At 39.2% G+C, this 19,262-nt stretch overlaps 1 protein-coding gene across 1 annotated transcript; it reads left to right on the top strand.

Annotated features, from left to right (window-relative positions):
• The first annotated feature begins 8,630 nt into the window (after positions 1-8,630).
• Positions 8,631-18,020, top strand: atp5mc1 (ATP synthase membrane subunit c locus 1). The gene is made up of 5 exons (XM_034712034.1): positions 8,631-8,746; positions 10,999-11,045; positions 12,203-12,283; positions 12,995-13,173; positions 17,606-18,020. Exons 2-5 carry the CDS (start codon positions 11,007-11,009, stop codon positions 17,718-17,720), a joined length of 414 nt encoding a protein of 137 aa, XP_034567925.1. The 5' UTR covers positions 8,631-8,746; positions 10,999-11,006; the 3' UTR covers positions 17,721-18,020.
• The last annotated feature ends 1,242 nt before the right edge of the window (positions 18,021-19,262 follow it).

Here is a 19,262-nt window from a genome sequence, read left to right as displayed (position 1 = left end):
TAAATAACGATGTTTTTATCACAGCCTTCCTTTTGCGTCCCATACACACATACACAGAAGGTAGCGTTCGTTAGCACCAGTTTTTAGCTATCCATTACCTCGAGCTGGTCGGCCAATGCCGCTCTTAAACAACCTCGCTCCAGCATTTTAATCATTTTCGAAAATGATTTTGTCATATCAGTCTTTACAGTGATTATGCTGTGATAACTAATTGCTTTGCTTGCTTCTATGTTTTTATCTTTATTCTTTAATTTGTCCTTCACAATACACAAAATAAACAGATTTCAAAATATTTCAAAAGATGAAAAACAGCAAAACATTCATACAGTTCTTGAAAAAATAAAAGACCACTACCCAAAAATATGGTTTTCCCCAGTTTTACTATTCAACTTCAAAACAAAATGTTCTCATTTAGATCTTTTTTTTGTTGTTGTTGCAGAAAATGAGCTAAACAGAAGTCTTATTTTACAGACTGAATAATGCACACAAACAGGTTTGTATATTTTTCAAACAACAGAACATTAATTTACATTTTTAGTTTAAAAAGAGTTATATTAGGATATTCCATATCCCTGCTAGCTGATGTTACACCACTCTTAGAGCACAAATCCAAGCAGCTCAGCTTTGTTCAAGTGATCACAAAATCAGAACCTCAGATTGAGGTGTGCCTGTGTTTAAATTCAGCAGACACCAGATTAGAACTTGTTTTATGCAAGTATAGATGCCTTAAAAGGGAAATTTTGGATTCGTCTCTAAATGTTCTTTTTTTTTTAAGCTATGTTTTGGGGCATTTTTGCCTTTATTGGATGGAAAGCTGGAGATAGACAGGGAGAGTGGGGAGTAGAGAGTGGGGGAAGACATGCAGCAAATGATAGAAGTTGGTACTCTAACCTGCGACAGCTCCGACAAGGGCTGCAGCCTCTGTATATTGGGTGTGCACCTAAGCCACTAGGCCAACAGCACCCCTACATTTTATTTTTTAATCTAAAAGTTAAAAACAATCCTTCAATAAGAAATGTTACGTCAACCAATGTTGATGCCGCCATACAGCTACAATAAGTTCTTGTCATAAACATCGCTACTGATGTTAAGAACTGATACTTAACAAGCTGACACGAGTGTGCACGGTTCAGAAAAAGAGAGGCAAAAGGTCCAGTAAGTCAAGGTATTTTTACAGACTTTTAAAAGTACTATCATTGTGTTTTTTAAAAAAACTTCCTGCTAAAATCCTGATGGTGTGTAGGCTCTGATGTAAGAGACAAGCTGCTTTCAGAATTCAGTTTTTCAACAGGTAAATCTCTCAAAAGCATCAGAAAAGGATGATCCTATAAATGGTTATAACACTATACGTCTTTTAAAATGTTTGTGTAATATTTGTTATCTTTTTGAGACAACTAGGAAAGTAATATTTGACATACCCAGCTTTAAAATCACAAATACCAGTGTGACAAAATGTCTCTACTACGACACTGGTGTCCTGTTTAGTTACTGATACACTCCTCTTCTATTAGTAACTAGATACTAACAGGTATCAGTGAGCTTCTTCTATTGCACTCATCCTTGGCAGCATGTTGAGCTTCTCCTCATGAAATGTTCATCTTCAAAGCTCCTGAGTCCCAGTTGTACTGGTTTTCTTTTGCCTGGTGGTATTGAACTGAAGATCACTCTTGTGATCCGGTCCTTCCCTAATTTGTAACAAGTCACTTTGCCATCTCAAATGTTTGTCAGGGAGTTCCTTGATTATGCTCTGGGAGCTTGTAGAGTTGGAGGTTGGACCGAGGAAAATCATAGATTCTTCTGAGGCATCTGTAATGAAAAGTTTTGAACTCTCACCACAGAATTTACATTGATGTTCTACAAGTGCTTCTTAGTTTTAAGGCTTGAAGCCATAAACTGTATACAAAATGGACATAGCATCCATGACGTCACCCATCTGTTCCTGAAGTACTGTTCTGAAGACAATCGTGGGTGGGTGTCCCATTGGAAATGCTGAACTCAAACTAACATCTGTCGAGCTATTGTGAGGTAAAGAGGCAGGCCTTTAGACTTTACTAGCTAAGGTGCCCGCCTGTCAGTCAAGTCAGCTGTGTTCTTATTTGAGCAAAACTCGTATGTTACAATGTTACAATGTTACAATGTCATTTAGCAGACGCTTTTATCCAAAGCGACGTACATACGAGAACAAGAACAACACAAGCAAAGATCTAGACAAGAGGAAACAAGATCAGTAAGAGTAACAAAGTGCTTCAAGTCAATTTGGGTGCAGGTACTGCCAAGCAGTGTAAAGGCAATGCACAAAAATAAGTAAGGAATTTTTTTATTTTTTTTTCGAAATAAGGAATGTATGTTTAATATCTTAAAAAATAACGAGTTAAAAAAAGATTCAGCCCCATACAGTGTGTTCCGATAGAAACGTTAGCTATTCAGACCTAAGCTGTTTGTTGAACCAGGCTGTAAACATGTTTATTAATGCTGTAAAGATTGTCTTTTTTGAATGGGTGTGTATGTGGTTTCCAGTGTTTCTGCAGCCAGCCTCAAGTGGACACTCGATGAACTGCAGTTTTTAGCACTTCCGCATGGGCTTCGTATTCTGAGACCGGAGGTTGTCGCATACTTGAAACTCCAGATGGAATGGTGTTGAATAGTGCACTTAATCAACTCAACTATAGTATTGCGGGCGCCACAAACCAATATTTTGATGTAGAAATAAAGCATCACTCTAAACACACATTCCTTCCAATTTGACTCACTGCATCACTATTTCTGGTTTCTGTGACTTTAAAGACTTTGATCTTGAACTTTACCTTATGGAGGCATATTACTTTGACTTTGGACTTTGAGTACCAAGAAAAGCGCTATACAAAACCTATCAATTATTATTTTTATTTACTTCGTATTCTTCCGATATCATAAAATGTAACATCATATAAATATCTGCCAATTTATTGATTATCACCCAATCACTGTATCAGGATACTATCACAAACAATGCATCATGTTGTATCAGTTACCATGCAATTCCCATCCCGAATCAATGATAAGTTTATATATCAGTGCATTAAAGTTGAAGAAACTTGCATGGTTTTTCTTGCAGCATATAAAAATCTATCAAAACATATATTTAATGATATTTTCCAATACAATTACACATTTACACCCAAGCTAATGTAATATTTTCGTACAATGGGAATTAAAAAGTGTTTTGGTCCAATACAATTACACATTTACACCCAAGCTAATGTAATATTTTCGTACAATGGGAATTAAAAAGTGTTTGGTTCTTCTTGTAATAATTTAGGTGAGAATTGTGCAAAGAAACATAGATCCAAAACTCTTGAAATTTCAGTGATAGATTTCAGAAGTGGTACGACATGAAGAGAAATTTTGGGCCAAAAGAACTGACTCTTGTAGCTGAGCTGACAGAAAAGAGACGATATGTGGTTACCCTCAGTAATTTAAACATCACCCACTAATACTGAGAACACAAAGGTTTACAGTGTATTAACAAACATGAAGTGAGTTGGCATGACAATTGCTGACTGTCAAGTCGGATGCCCAGCGGCTGCAGATAACTGATAAGAAGGAGATGATGCAGTGTTGAGGGATGCTTGGTGCGATCAAATGTCACGGCCCCTTTTTATTCATAGAGATATTATTTTTTCAGGTGAGTATTTAGGTAGTCAAAGCTGTAATTGACACTTAAAGGTCTGTCTCTCTGAAGATCAACAACTTCCGAACAGTATCCAAAGGTTTTTCTTACACGTAGAAATTAAACACAACCTTAGAGGACTATATATGTCCAAAAAACACAGCAGTAAGAACAAATGCAGAGCTACATTGTGTCTCCACTAAAGAGGTTAACCTGTGGAATAATGGAACTAGTGAAATTAATCAATATAAATCGTTACAGAAGCTAAAACAAGTCCTCAAAAAGAGAAAAGGCTACAGAATTGAAGAAAAGAGGGATCGATTTTTACATTATGTGTACTGTGTAAGGACCTACTCATGTTATTTATTTTGTTTTGTGTTGCACCCTAATGCAATAATGAATATATGTATCCTTTGGCATTACTTTGGCATCAGCCTGTTTATAAATGGAAAAAAATAAGAAAATGCCAGTACAATGATGGAGGCAGCTCTGTTCTCAAAATCACCACGGCATACAGCATTGGGCTGGTTATATTTTCAGATGTAATGTATACAGCTTCTTATTTTTGTATTTTGCGTCCCTTTGCTTATTTTTTTCATGAAACACCTTTTTGGATTGTTGTATCTATATAAATAATTTATAAGAAAGAAAGAAGAAAGAATGAAAGACTGAAAACAAAGTGAATCCAAATGCAAACACATTTTTAAGTACGTAACCATTCAGTCTCCTAGGTGTTATCTTCTGGCGCCCTCTGCTGCTATGAAGAGTAAATGCATAAGCTCTTTCACTCACCTCTCTCTCTCTCTCTCTCTCTCTCTCTCTCTCTCTCTCTCTCTCTCTCTCTCTCTCTCTCTCTCTCTCTCTCTTTCTCTCTCTCTCTCTCCTCTCTTTCTCGGTCTCTATAGAGGAATCTATTATTCTTTTACAAGTTATAATGAATATTTATGAGCAAGGCCTTCGTCTGAGATCAACCAATCAGCTGTCAGCGTTGAGACTGTAAATCAGCTGACAGCTTGCCTCTCTTGTTCAGTGGTGGCAGTAAATGGCATTGAATTATTTATATTTTAAAATTTAGCTGACGTTCCCATCTCGAGGAAGCTCAAATGGGTGCACTGGTGGAGTAAAATGCAGAAACTGGTTTGGAGTACAGTAGAAGGTGAAGAGGTCAAATGTTGCAGAAACTGGTCATGGGTGGAAGGGGGAAGCAACAAAAAATACGTAGGGTATACGGAAGTCAGCAGCTTATAATATAAAATCAAATCTTTTGAGGATTTTGAGTTCTGTTAAACATTTTGAATATCTACGGTTGAGCTAAAAAGACGTGAGGAGCTGGTCACTAAAAAGACTGGAATTAATGTCTCTTTATAACTAACAAGAACATTCACATTAAAACCAAGCAGCAACCTCCGGTCTAAAAATATGAGTCCAATGTGGAAGTGTTAAAAGCTGCAGTTCATTGAGGATCCGCTTGAGGCTAGTTCTGGAAGTACCGGAAGTCACATACACATGAATGGGAAAAAGACGATCTTCACTGCAGAAATAAACATGTTTACTGCCTGGTTCAAAAGACGAGTGTAGTCTGGATAGCTCATTTCTCAATCGGCACACACTGTGAGGGGGGGTGAATTTTTTTCTAATGCGGCAATTTCAAAGATATTGAGATTAGGAGTCTTCCGATGAGAGGCACAGCCGCCTGCAGGAACACTGCAGCTGTTGGCTAGGAGGCTCAAACTCCACCTCTTTATGTCACAGTGGCCGACGACGATTGGCCTCAAAACAGCGCTTCAGAAACAGATGGGTGACGTCACGGATCCTACGTCCATATTTTACACAGTCTATGATAAAAACTGACAATTTCTGCATAGCTATTTCTGACGTCTGAAATCTCTGGCAGGTGATATCTGCAGGCTGTCGTAACAGCCTTTGTTAACATTGCAGCGCAAATAGTTTCAATGAGTGACACATTTGAGTATCAAATTAAGCAGGAGGAGACTTTTTGTTCAAGAACATGACTTATGTACAGGACAACATCAGTGTAGGAATAAGATGTACTGCGAAACAAACCAAAAAACTACTCACTGGTGCTTTAATTAAAAGGTAAGATACCATTTCACAAGTTCAGATATACAATGTGAAGTGTGAGGCAAAGGTTGTTGTTTTTACTGTTTTGGTGATTTGGGAACATTTTAAATACATATTTTTTGGTGTTTGTTTCCACCCTGTGCTGTTTTATGTTGCTTCCCAGTGCGGGCGCTCCTGGTTCACGCACCTGCTCCTCATTTCTCCCTCATCAGTGGCTGCTCAAGAACCCTTGTTTTTCTCTCTCCATGCTGCTAGATTGTTTCCTCTCTTTATGTGCTATAGCTGGCTACTCCAGTGTTTGTTTTTTTTCCTGTGCAGCTCTTGTGACTTTTTCTCTGACTCATTTGCTTTTGTTTATTTTGCTCCCAGTGCCTTGACCAGATCCCCGACCTCTCCACCTTTGCTTTAAGCCACACCGCTCAGCCTTCCCCTCCAACGCTGTAAGCCTCACAGCCTTTGCTTTCTGCCTCCTCAGTGCCGCCAACCTTCAGCGCCACTCACTAATTCCACCAGCCTTCTTGCTCTATACCTGCCCTCTCACTGTCTGCCTTCAGTCTTCCCGTGCAAGGCATTATTTTTGTACATTAATCTCTTTTCTCCTTTTACCCTGCTGGCTGGTCTTGTAATTGGGTCCTATTACAGACTAGAACAACTGAATACTTGTTTCATTATTTAATCTAAAGGCACCATGTATTGTTGACAATTTGTTCATTTATACTGAAACAGAACTGTTTTTCTTGATGGTCATTTGAAGGCAGGGTTGATATTTTTGTCCATATACACTTTTCGTTATTGGTTAAAATTGTCTTTACATCCTGATGGCAATCAATAATTGATGTGCAGTGAAAAAGGAACAAAAAAATGAGCCATCTGTAACGAGAGTGAACCTATAAAAACACTGACCAATCACTGCTATGAGGTCTGGATGGAAGAAATCAATCATCTTGCCCCCTGAGATATTCCAAGTTTATAGGGAGAGTGGCAGAGAAATTAGCACTACTGCGATTACTAGTAACAGCTTGTATGAGATCAAACCACAGTCATATATATATTGAACTCATAAAACAATCTTGCATTTGTAGAAATATAGTATGCAATCAGATTACTTTATTAGATTAATATGAGCCTACCTAAACAGATTAATAAGAAGATTCACAAAAGTCCTATGCTTACGTAAGATCAGAGAACTTTACAATGCAGGAACCTGTGCAGTAACTTCTAAACAAAGGGTTTTAGGATATAAAAGGACATCTATTATGTCTCCTCTGTCTGATCCCTCCTGTATCACTGCCTTCTCCTTTCATCCACTCTGCCCAGAACCCAGGACCATTTCACAGAAACACATGCACTCTTATTCACCACACTGCATTACTGCTTGATTTGGTCTTTTCATTCGGCCGAAGTAAATTACTATTATGGAAATTTTCATCCTAATATCACCTTTTTGTCAAGTGTTACGTCACTTTATGATGTTTTATATGTCCCAAGTAATGTGAACACAAATAGATCATATTATAGTTTAGTGAAAACATTTTTTTTTGTTCAGCAGTGCAATCCTACATTTGTTTTTGTTTCTGTTTTTTGTCTTAAATCTTTTTTTTCTTTTTTAAAATTAATTAAATTCAATTTTGTTATTTCATAGCTCATTTGAAGGCTTGTCATGTGGCTTCCTGTATTGTTATTTGTGTCATTTTTTTGCTCAGTTTCAAGTTGTATTGCTCTCAAAAGTTATAGTGATTTTCACATTTGTATTAGAAAGCAAGGTTCTAAAACTACGGTGGCCCTGAAGGACAAAACAAATTTGTATTATGGTAAATTCCCTTTCCGTTAAGAATAAATGTAAATTTGTTTCAGAAATGGTAAAGGTGTTCCGCCGTTTGTAAAATTATCTCACCGCTTGTAAAAGTTTTTTTTGATTTTGTAAATTTGTTTTCTTAAATGTAAATTTGTTTTCCAAAATGTAATTTTTTTTCTCCAATTTTGTAAAAGTATTTAATCTTTTGTTAATCTTTTTTGTTTATTGAATTTTGGCATGCCATCTTTGATACATCAGAGAAAGTCCTTTCTGGTACAGTGAACCCTGACCCTCTTATTTCTCTTTTTGGAATCGGCTGGTCCAAATCCTCACATGTTATTGCCTTCACCATTCTGCTCGCAAGGAGGCTCATTCTCCTTAAATGGTCTCATTCATCCCCACCTAAACATAATAGATGGATTCAAGAAATTTTACAGTGCATGAGACTTGAGAAAATCAGATTCTCCCTGAAAGGTTCCCTACAGACCTTCCATTAAATTTGGCAACCTTTTTTTTACTTCATATAGAAACCTTACATATTGAAGCTGAAATCCAATGAAATACTGAGTTGTTCATTGTTCTCCACTTGTTAATACTTTTTGACAATTGTTTGTATTGATTGTATTGTCTTGTCCATTTTGTCTCTTGTGGTGGGACTGTGTGTGATTGAGTGAGTTGTTTAAGTTGGGAGGTTGTTTATTGTTGTGCATCTAAAATGTCCTTTTCCTTTTTCGGTGCCACCTCATAAATGGAAAAATTCATTAAAAATATTTGACAAAAAAAGTGTTGTTTTGTCTTTCAGGGCCACTGTATAAAACAGTAGTTTCACTGAACTAAAAGATATAGAGGTGGGACTTCCTTTACACTGACCAGTTACAACATAGGACACTGGATATGCTCTGAAAGGTCGTTCCTCATAAACTTGCAATTCCCGGCAACTCTGACCAATCAAATTAATGAAAGTTCCTTTAGTCCCGCCTTTCTAAATGTCGGGGCCAATCATAAATTGAGACTTCTATAAAACGTTTTCTGATTGGCTAGAGGGGCGGAAGTAACGTGATGACGGGTTAATTCCTGGTTCAGTCTGACCAATGAGAGCTTAGGACGTAGGCGCTGAGCTTATAAATGACAAGGTGACTAACTCCCCCCTCCTACATTCATTGACTGCCGCTGTGTGCGAGAGCAGCTAATCCCGGACCCTCCGAAAGCCTAACAAACCGGTAATATTCGACTTCTACTCACTCACATTGCACATATATGAACGTTAGCATGTGTTCTCAGTGTGTGTGAATCTGATATTATAAGATAACGGTGTGAGTAAGCAGTACGAGCTACTTAAGCTAGCTGTCATTGCTAACATTTGCTAGCTAGAGAGCTAGGTCGGCCATTCAATGACTTGAATCCTTGTAAGGACCTCTGAGACCTACGATGTGTGTTCTCGTGGTTAACCTGTGTAACATGTAATCAGGCAGCAGGGATGTAAGTCGTGGACACCAGCTGGCGGTGGTTGCACTGTTCGTGATAGCAGAGCACTCAGCGGGCACAGCGCGGTCGAGCTGCACTAACAGACACCTGGATGTAAAATGTCTGACAGTCTTGAGGCCTGCCGAGCTCGGGATCAGTCCCCCACTACAAGGACACACCTGTCAGACACCCGTGATGTCACATCGAGCAATGCTTTTTAACCACTACAGGTGTATCTCTGCAGGCAGTGCCCCCGTGCTTGCTGTCCAGGCCCAGAGTGACCGTCTGCTGCTTATTTGTGACCTTCAGAGTCTGCAGCCTGGTTAGCTTAGCAACTTAGCTTCTCTGAGGACAGACAGACCTAAGTCTCACATGAATCAAGAGACACAACTATGGAAGATAACCTACCTGCTGGCTCTGTTAGATTTATATTGTGCTTTTATTACAGAACACTTTTACTTTGGAGGGTCTTCCAGGCAGGAATGTGTCCAGAGGGGTGTGCAAGGCCCCCCTTTGGTATCTGATTGGCCACCCCAAAGTCCTTAGCTTTGTCAGGGGCAGGTCTTGTGTTGAAATCATCACAAGTTTGTTCTGTGTTGCAAAAGCCGCCTGTAGTTTATGTTGCATTTGGATGTTACACCTTAAATTGTAGTGAAATATTTTGATTATTCCCTCCACATGTAATGCAGCAGGTGCATAGGAGAAGGCACAATCACAGTGGTGTGTCCAGAGGGGAGGCCAAGGGTGGCACTGGCACCCCTTGACATCCAATTGGCCACCCCAAAATCCAAAACTATGATTGGCTGTTTGCCTTGTCAGAGCTGGGGTTCCTGTTGAAATCTGTAATTTGGGATGAGTTAAAAGGCTGACAGTAGATTTCTTTGAGTGCCCTCAAATGTGACTTTGAAAAAAACATCTTTTGTAAGTCCTTAAAGAATTAAGCTTAGAAGATTAATGCCACTTTGTCATGTTATTTTTAAAGTCAAAAGGAATATAACGGTTTAATACTTTTAATGAAAGTAGGTTTTGAAGACAGAAAGGGTAATGTTATTTATTTGTAAATGCACTGGCCACCCCTGCCTATGTGAGAGCCTCAGCTGGGCCACCCTGGTCAAAAAGTTCTGGACAAAAATACATTTCTGGCAACTATAAGCACCAAAATGTTGCCAGAAATATAACGTGTGATATTTAGTGGGGACACAGGGTAAAACATTATATTTATTGATGCACACATGCGCACTAATAAATATAATTTGTCATTTTCAGTGCCTTAGTTGGGCCACCCCAGTCCAAAAAGTCTGTTCACACTTTTGCCTTTGAGCAAAATATCCTCAAGGTTCTTGCCAATGGTGTCCCAAAGTGGAAGCGTTAAAGCTATTCATCCTACAGTGAGTGTGAGTGTGTGTGTGTGTTAGCGGTTTATCTGGACTTGATCCTTGCTGTAGTGTCTGCAATTGGATTAGTGGCTGAACCTGCAGGACCAACAGGATATCTCTCTCCCTAGACTTCACCTTTCTGATTGGCAGACATTTCATCCACGCCTAGGACTCATTTCTCCTCAAACTGACATGTTTTACAGTGAGGACTCAATGCACTGGAAGCTGTCTTGCACAAGTGTGGGTGCACTTTGACACTGAACAATGGACCTGAGGTAACTTCAATGTGCAGCAAAGCTGTCAGAAGCTGCTGGTCAGTCAGTGTAGGTCAAAGTGTTGCAGCAGCTGCAGCTTCTCTGATCGGTCAGAATCATGTCTGCACAATCTTTCTGAGAAGTTAGAGGACCACTCTGTCCTTGTTGGGTGTATTCATGCTCACATTCTGCTGTTATGCAGGATCTCGCAGTAAAGAGCTGACTATTGTAGCACCCTTCAGAGCTCTCTACACTTCTGAAAACTAGTATAATATTTGAAATTGTTTGCCACAAAGCCTCTAACCTGATCACTGCATAATGCTTTTTTAAACCACAAGTTACACTGATTAAAGTTGTACTTATGTCCTCTCTTTGCAGCTCCAGCCATGTATGCCTGCGCCAAGTTTGTCACTTCTCCAGCTGTGGTAAGTCAAATTTAATGCTCCACAATTATACATCTTAATACATGCACAGGTGTAACTGTTCAAGATGCTGTTCTGACTGTGCAACATTGAAGAATTGAAAGAAGAACCTTTTTTATTGATTCAACAGGGCCATTTTCTGTCGTAATAGTAACAAAAAAACAAGAGCAACACGAGCAGACTTTAAATGTCATTGACGTAACAAGGGATCCCTACATTCTCTGAGGGCGTTTAGGCACCCCTTGTTGTGTCTTCAAGGGCACAGAAGTTCTGAATGACAGCAGCATTTGAACCATGCCTCTTGTTTCAGAGTCGCGTGTCAGCTGACCTGCAGCATGTGGGGCATCTCAGTCATAGAGGTGCTGTGGAGGGCAAAGTCCCACATTTGCATCTGACACTGTTTGTAAGCTCTCAATGGGGCTGGAGTCATGCAGGATTACAGCTTCAACGTTTGGAACCACTGCTGTGCAGAATTGCTTGTAGCTGGAATACCCTGTTGTACATCTTAAAGTGCTTGAGTTTTATTTTTCATTGATCGCAGTATAGAGTTCAATAATTTTTAAAGGCTTTTATTTGAGTGCTTGGTGTTTTTGTTTTTTTCTCAGCTGTTTGACTTATTTTTTTATATTTTTACTTATTTCAATATCCAAGTTTTTTGTGATGAATACAAAAGTTTCTTAACATATATCTATCAAGTTTATTATTTATAACATTATTTTCTCTGATAAGAAAATTACTTTGATGCAGTTTTGTAAATTGGAGTAGATGTATTTTATTTTTTGGACCTATGTAACTATTTTTAAATTGTTTTAATAATTTAATTTGAATAGAATTTTTAGGCAACAGAACCCTCTACCCCCAGACTCATCTCACTCCCTCCCTATAATAAAAGATCTCCAATTAGAAAATTCTTGACTTTTTTTTTTTAGTTTGAAGTTAAAAAAAACTAAAAAATAATTTAAATTGAAAATAAAATGATGCCCTCAGACTGTGCATTTCAACTGCTCTTCCTCCAAACAATATAAGTTCCTTTTTTTTTTTAGTATCTTCAGTACGAAAGAGGATCATTAGGATGAATGTTTCTTTATGTTTAGGTCACTGAAATTGTATTAAAATGAGACACTTTGGCTAACATTGTTCAACTTTTTATCCGTGTGCAGCTGCGTGGGGGGTCCAGAGTCCTCGCCCGGCCAGTCTCCGTCTCCCTCTTCAACAGACCTGAAGTCACAGTGGAGCAGCAGGTCAGTCCTTTTCCCTGTACAATCCAACACCCAACTGTCTTTAAATAGCATTTGCTCTCTTGCCAAGAAACCCGGCAAATGAGGTGTGTGGCTGTTTATCACTGGTGGGCTCATATTGCAAATTAAGGAAGGATGATTCTCTCATCTACCATGGCCCAATGTGCAACAAAATATGCCTTTGTTGGCTTTCAAACATGCTAAACAAGAGTTTTCATGTTGTTATTTTGGGTCCTGCCCCTCACCATGTGCTCAAATGAGTACTAAATATTCCATCTTTTCATCACACTAGTGTGTACAGAGCTTGGTTTTCTACTCTGAGGATTCAACGTGTCACAGCTTAATTTTTTTTTTGGACGTGACACCAGAAAGAGTTTGATCTGCAAAGTAGATTGGACATGGTAAGGGGTAAAAAGGAGGAGAGAGGTCAGAGAAATGACACAGTATTCAAAGTTCATGGCCTTTTCATGCTTAAACTCCTAAAGGAAACCTCTGCACAGTGAGTCTTTGGTTAAATGTATCCAGCCTGCTACAAAGTATGACATCAGTATGTCTGTCTTTGCAGAAATCATCTGGTTAGAGTCTCTAGTTCATACAGTCAACATGACATTAAATGTATAACCGGTATCTATTTACCTTCTCGCTCTTGTAAACCAGCTCTCTTTTGATGCAGCAATCAGGTGTATTAATCCTTCCCTCTCCCTCGTCTTGCAGGCCCTGTTGCCCGTCAGCCAGTCTGCAGTCCTAGCCCGTTCCTTCCAGACCAGCGCTGTCTCCCGGGACATCGACACTGCCGCTAAGTTCATCGGTGCTGGTGCTGCCACAGTGGGTGTGGCCGGATCAGGAGCTGGAATCGGAACAGTGTTCGGCAGCCTCATCATCGGCTACGCCAGGTGATCTTCTCCTCTTTGTTGGCGGCACCGTGACCCCTCTTTAGACCCTGATTGCTGTCATTCTGTTCTTAAACAGTCTCCAATAATCTGAGGATTAATTGGCCACAGTTCTCCTTGATGGTGTTTTAAAAAACAAACACAGAAATTAATACGAGAGGAAGTCCCTGACAGTCATGAGAACTTGCTTCAGACAACAACATAACTGGCTCAACAAACCTATACCTTTAAGTGTTTGGTGTGTTTTCATGGGACAACCCTCTTACCACAGCACTCCTGCGCTCAGATGATACAAGTTTACTTTGTTTACTCAGCTTCACGTACAGACATTTGTTTACTGCTTGTAACTGCTGTCACTACTTTCCTAAAGTAAATGTTCAGCATCCAGGCTCTGAAATGTCCTCACAGTAAATGGCAATCTCTCTGAAGGACTTTTTTTAAGCTAACTGAAGCTCACTTCATATTTGGAGTTGGGCTAAAATCATTCAAACTTCAAATCAAAGAACAGTAGAGTAAAAATGAACATTCACTCGCTCCAATGTGTAGATAAGTTGGATAGGGAATGTCTCTTTGCTCTGAATCAATCAATCTTTATTTCTATAGCGCCAAATCACAACATATGTTATCTCAAGACGCTTTTACAAACACGGGAGGTCTAGACCATTATCAATTATGAACAGAGACCCAACACCTGCCTTAATCCACCATGAGCATTGCACCTCGCAGTATTTAGCAAGTTACAGCGGTGAGGAAAAATGTCTTAACAGGCAGACACCTCTAGCAGAACCAGACTCAAGTTAGCAATCTACTCCAGAAGGTCTATGGTTAGTAACTTTCAATGGGACAGGTATAGTTAAAATAAGTGATGAGGGGGTTGGGAGGAAGTGGGTGAGATAGGTGTGTCAGTGTGCAAGTTCCCCCGACAATCCAAGCCTGTGGCAGCATATTTAAGAGCTGGTCCAAGCCTGATCTAGCTCCAACTATAAGCTTTATCTAAAAGGAAAGTTTGAAGCCTACTCTTAAAAATAGAGAGGGTGTCTGCCTCCCGGACCCTGACTGAAAGGAGAGGGGCCTGATAACTGAATCAGCTGCTTGACGTTGGCCATGTTGGTTGTGTCACTTTCATTCATGTGCCTCCAAGTTCTCCCTGTCACTCAGGCATCACATTCACATGAAGCCTCCTCTCCACACTTGACTTTCCCTCTCATGCTCTTAATCTTAATCCTTATGTTTTTTATTTTTCTTCATGATGCGTCACCCTCATGTGGTTCACACTGAATTTGCCGAAAAAAATCTTCTCTTCTGTGCGTTGGTGTCCATCCGCTTAGCTTGAAATCAGCCTTTACATTTGACATGGAAGGCTTTGTACAATGAGAAATAAATACCCACTAAAATTCAGATTCAGAGAATTTTAGTGATCCCAGGAGGGCAATTTAGTTTACAGCCTCAGCACTCAATCTTTATTTGTATAGGGCCCAATCGCAACAAACATCATCTCAAGACGCTTTTACAAACAGAGCAGGTGTAGACCATATATTATAAACAGAGACCCAACATCAAGACAGGGTAAGACTCAGTCTGATTTCATCTTAATCCACCTTGAGCAGAGCACTTTGTGGTATTTAGCAAGTTACAGTGACAAAGACAAACTTCCTTTAACAGGCAGAAACCTCAAGCTGGACCAGACTCATGTTAGACACACATCTGCCTCTAACAAGTTAAAAGAGGGAACATGTCGGTGAGAACGGATATGTAACAGGGAGCGTGTCACTAAATACTAGAAGGCGCCACCCTGAGGGCATTAAAGAGAGACCCTTGGCTAAAATGTGTCCAGGTTGGCCTAATATTGGGGGTGGGCCTTTCAAGCCGAAATACTTTTCGATAATAATCGGCATCTATTCAACGATTATTCGAATAATAATCCTAAACACACACCTGTCCCATTAACATCCCGTTTGTGTGGCAGTCGATCTTTGTCAGTGTTTCTGTGAAGCGGCACGGCGTGTATGTTTACATTACAGTCGGTCGCCTATTCAATCAATCAATCAACCAGACTTTATTTATAAAGCGCTTTTCATACAATGACATTGTAACACAAAGTGCTGCACAAGAAAAACAACTTAAAATAGAATAAATTAAGAAAAAGATCCCAGCCCCGACCCCAAACCCACCCCACAATCCTAAGGTTAACAACACAATATGCAACAATAGTAATAAAAACAATAAAATAAATAAATAAAAAAATCTAACTAAGTTGCTGAACGAACTGAGGAAACGCTCTCATGTTATCTTAATGAGGAAACACTGGAGGTAAAATAAGATGTTAAAACTCAAAACAGGAAATTAAAATCACCAAAGTAAAATACATTTCTAAGATAATAAAAGACTAAAATATTAAACCCTTAAAAGAAAATAAGATGTGAGACTTAAAATCAATAAAGTAGAATAAAAGTGACTAAATTTGAAATAGATAATAAATAAATAAATAAATAGATAAATAAATAAATAAATAAATAGATGGATAAAACTGTTAAGAAGAAAAATAAAACTTAGTTAAAAGCAAGACTAAAAAGGTAGGTCTTGAGTTTGCCTTTAAAAATATGTATGCTCTGTGCAGCCCTCAGATCCTCAGGCAGGGTGTTCCACAGGCGTGGGCCGTGATGAATAAAAAGCTGCATCACCGTAGGTCTTAGTTTTTACGTTTGGTACTATTAAAAGTCCGCTACCTGAAGACCTGAGAGCTCTCACTGGCTCATATGATAAAAGCAAATCTGATAAATAAGAAGGGCCAAGACCATTAAGAGCTTAAAATCTATTCTAAAAGATACTGGAAGCCAATGCAGAGACTTTAAAATTGGTGTGATGTGGGCCCTCTTTCTGGTCTTTGTCAGCATTCTAGCTGCTGAGTTATGGAGCAGCTGAAGCTGAGAAATGTTCTTTTTGGGGAGACCAGAAAGAAGAGCATTACAATAATCAATTCCACAGGTTATAAAAGCATGAACTAGTGTCTCTGCATTGGCTTGAGAGAGAAACTGATGCACTTTGGAAATGTTTTTTAGGTGATTAAAAAGCCTTTTTTGTTATTTCTCTAATGTATGGCTCAAAATTGAGGTGTGAGTCAAAGATCACACCCAGGTTCTTTACCTGCTCACATGGTTTTAGAGCCAGTGCTTGGAGTTTGGTGTTCAGTTTCTCTCTCTGAGGTCCAGTACCAATGACTAAAACCTGAGTTTTGTCCTGGTTGAGCTGTAAAAAGTTCTCTGCCATCCATGACTTAATATCTAAAATACAGTTAAAAAGTGTCAATTGGAAGGTTGGCGGTTCGATCCCAGCTCCGGCAGTCCCGTGCCGAAGTGTCCTTGAGCAAGACCCTGAACCCCGAATTGCTCCCTCTGTTGTTCAGAGGTGTGTGAATGAGATTAGCCAACACTGATGGTCACTACATAGCAGCCTCTACCATCAGTGAGTGAATGGGTATGAATGGGTGAACATGACAAGTAGCATGTAAAAGTGCTTTGAGTGGTCAGAAAGACTAGAAAAGCGCTATATAAGTACAAGTCCATTTACCATTACCATTTTACAGCTATACTCAGTCTCTGGAAATACATGTGTAGTAGTGAGATTCAGAAATGGAGAATCACTGCAACGGCCCCTAATGTTTTCTTCTTCTTCTTTTGCTATTTAATGTGGTTAGCATTCTTCTGTTTAATGTGGTTAATAAACAGCTTTAAGAAGCTCTATAGCCACCGTCTGGCGGGACTACTGTATTACAACCAGGCATTGGTAAAAACAATGAAATATTGTACTTTTTAAAATGAGAAAATCTTCTTAGTAACTCTTCAATTTTTACTAAGTGATTTTCACTATTCAAATATTTGAAAACTATTGCCCATCCCTACCTAATATTCCTTTGGCTTCCTCCAAAGGAAGCTAAGATCTTCCTGCTGTACTGCAATAATTTTAGAGCGGACCTTAACAATGTCTTAAAGATGGAGTGACAATCCTGTTTTAGAATATTTAAGGAGTAGAAAATTCAGATCGTTGCGTTAAAATGTACGGGAAAGTAAAAGGTTTCAGAAAAATACATGCACTAAAGTTCTTATAAATAACAACATATTTTAAATAAGAGACTTTGTTTACTGCCTGTGTTTTGACATTAGAAATGGATTTAGCAGGTGTAGTCTTGATTTCAGGACTCCAAGTCCTAATGCCTTATATCACATGAGATCCTGGGTGTTGTCTGATGCTTAAGCCAAAATCATCACTTGCTTTATTCTGTATGTGAGCTTGGAATTTTTTACAGTTAGCAGAATATTGAACACACCACATGTATCATATAGGAGAGCCGAGCCGAGCTGTTTCTGCAGAGTTTTATCTTTTTTGTTCTTTATTTAAAGTTTCTGTATTTTTAACCTCTCTCCTCCTCCTCCCACAGGAACCCCTCTCTGAAGCAGCAGCTCTTCTCCTACGCCATCCTGGGTTTCGCCCTGTCTGAGGCTATGGGTCTCTTCTGTCTGATGGTGGCGTTCCTCATCCTGTTCGCCATGTAAACTTGGACATACGCACACCCACACCTCCCCTCACTCACCTTCTCTCCCACCTGTATTTTTTCTCCCTCCCTTTCTCCCATCCGGAGGGGGGTTTCCACAACGGGAACTCTTGAATGAGCTGCGAGGCCATTCCAATCATCGGAAAATATTAAAGGAAAATAATAACATCTGAGGTTAACAGGCCTCAAATCCAATATTTTTATGTTCCTGAGCTTGTTTTTGTTTTTCAGATGTTTTATGTAAGACCTCACTTCGGTTGAAAAATCTGTCCAAAATAAATGGTTGGGATAACTAACAACAGCCTGCAGAGTGTTTTTATTTCATTGTTTATATAACCCAATCAAGTTGATGAACTGTGGCTGTTTTCAAAACTGCCTGCTACATACTACCTAAGAATGTAGTGTGCAGTATGTGCTGCATACTGCTTTTGAAGGTAGTATGACGTTTGAGTGTTCTGTTCTGTTTTGTAGTATGCTGGGCAAGGCATCGCTTGTTTTTTCAGTTTTGGAAGCGGGTGCAAACAACGGCAAAGCTGAGAGTAAAAGTGCTTTAGATTCAATTTGTGATTTTAAAAGATAGGAAGTGGTTTATATGGAAACACAGTAGGTGGCTAATGCATCTAAAAACGCCACCTGTCATAGCTGGAAAAAGGAAACATTAGCGCGGTGCATTGTTGGAACAGTACGCAAGGGAGACTGCTCTATTGCTTTTTGAGAAATTTTCCCAAAGTGGTTCAACACCTGGGTAGTTTTGGCATACTGCAGATTTTGCTCTTCACATACTACATAATGAAGTTTGTATTTGTACAGACTGCTTGTATAGTAGCCTTTGGCTGTTCTTAAAACAGCCTGCTACATACAACCTACGAATGTAGTAGGCAATAGGTACTACCTTCTACACACTGCGTTTGGATTTAGTATGTAGTATGGCTGTTCTGTTCGATCTTTATACAGTATGCTGGTCCAGACGTCACTGGATTTCTGTTTTTTGAAACCAGAAGTAAACAATGACCAAGCTGATCGCAAAACTGCTTCTTCAGCATTCATTTACAATTCAAAAAGTGAAGAGGTAGTTTATATGGAATTTAATAATATTCACAGAGACTAAAAACTGAGTGCTACTGTCAAAGAAGAATAAAAAGAAGCATAACGTTAGCGCTGTGCATTGTGGGAAACAGTACACAAGGCAGACTGGTCCAATGCATACTGAGAAATGTTCCCAAATCAGTAAGACATCTGGGTAGTTTTGGCATAAGTTTTTGCTCTCTTTCACATGCTACATACTGAATTTTGGCCAAATCAGAACGTACTGCTAGTATAAAAGCAGTATAAAAACAGCCTTAGTCTTTTTTTTTTTTTCATATCACTGAGGTGATTTGCTTTTATTATAATTGAAGAAACACACGTTTTGTCCGTACATGGACAACTTACTGACCATAAAGGTAAAAACATGACAAAGTCTTTGGGTATTACCTGGAAACTGTCACTGGGATTCAAACCCCAAACAATCTGCTGCAAAGCAGAGTTCTTATCCATCACCTCA

This window comes from Notolabrus celidotus, chromosome 20 (genome assembly GCF_009762535.1).
Source record: "Notolabrus celidotus isolate fNotCel1 chromosome 20, fNotCel1.pri, whole genome shotgun sequence".
Taxonomy (NCBI): Eukaryota; Metazoa; Chordata; class Actinopteri; order Labriformes; family Labridae; genus Notolabrus; species Notolabrus celidotus.
Note: the sequence above shows the minus strand (reverse complement) of the source record. Positions and strands in the feature narration are given on the sequence as shown.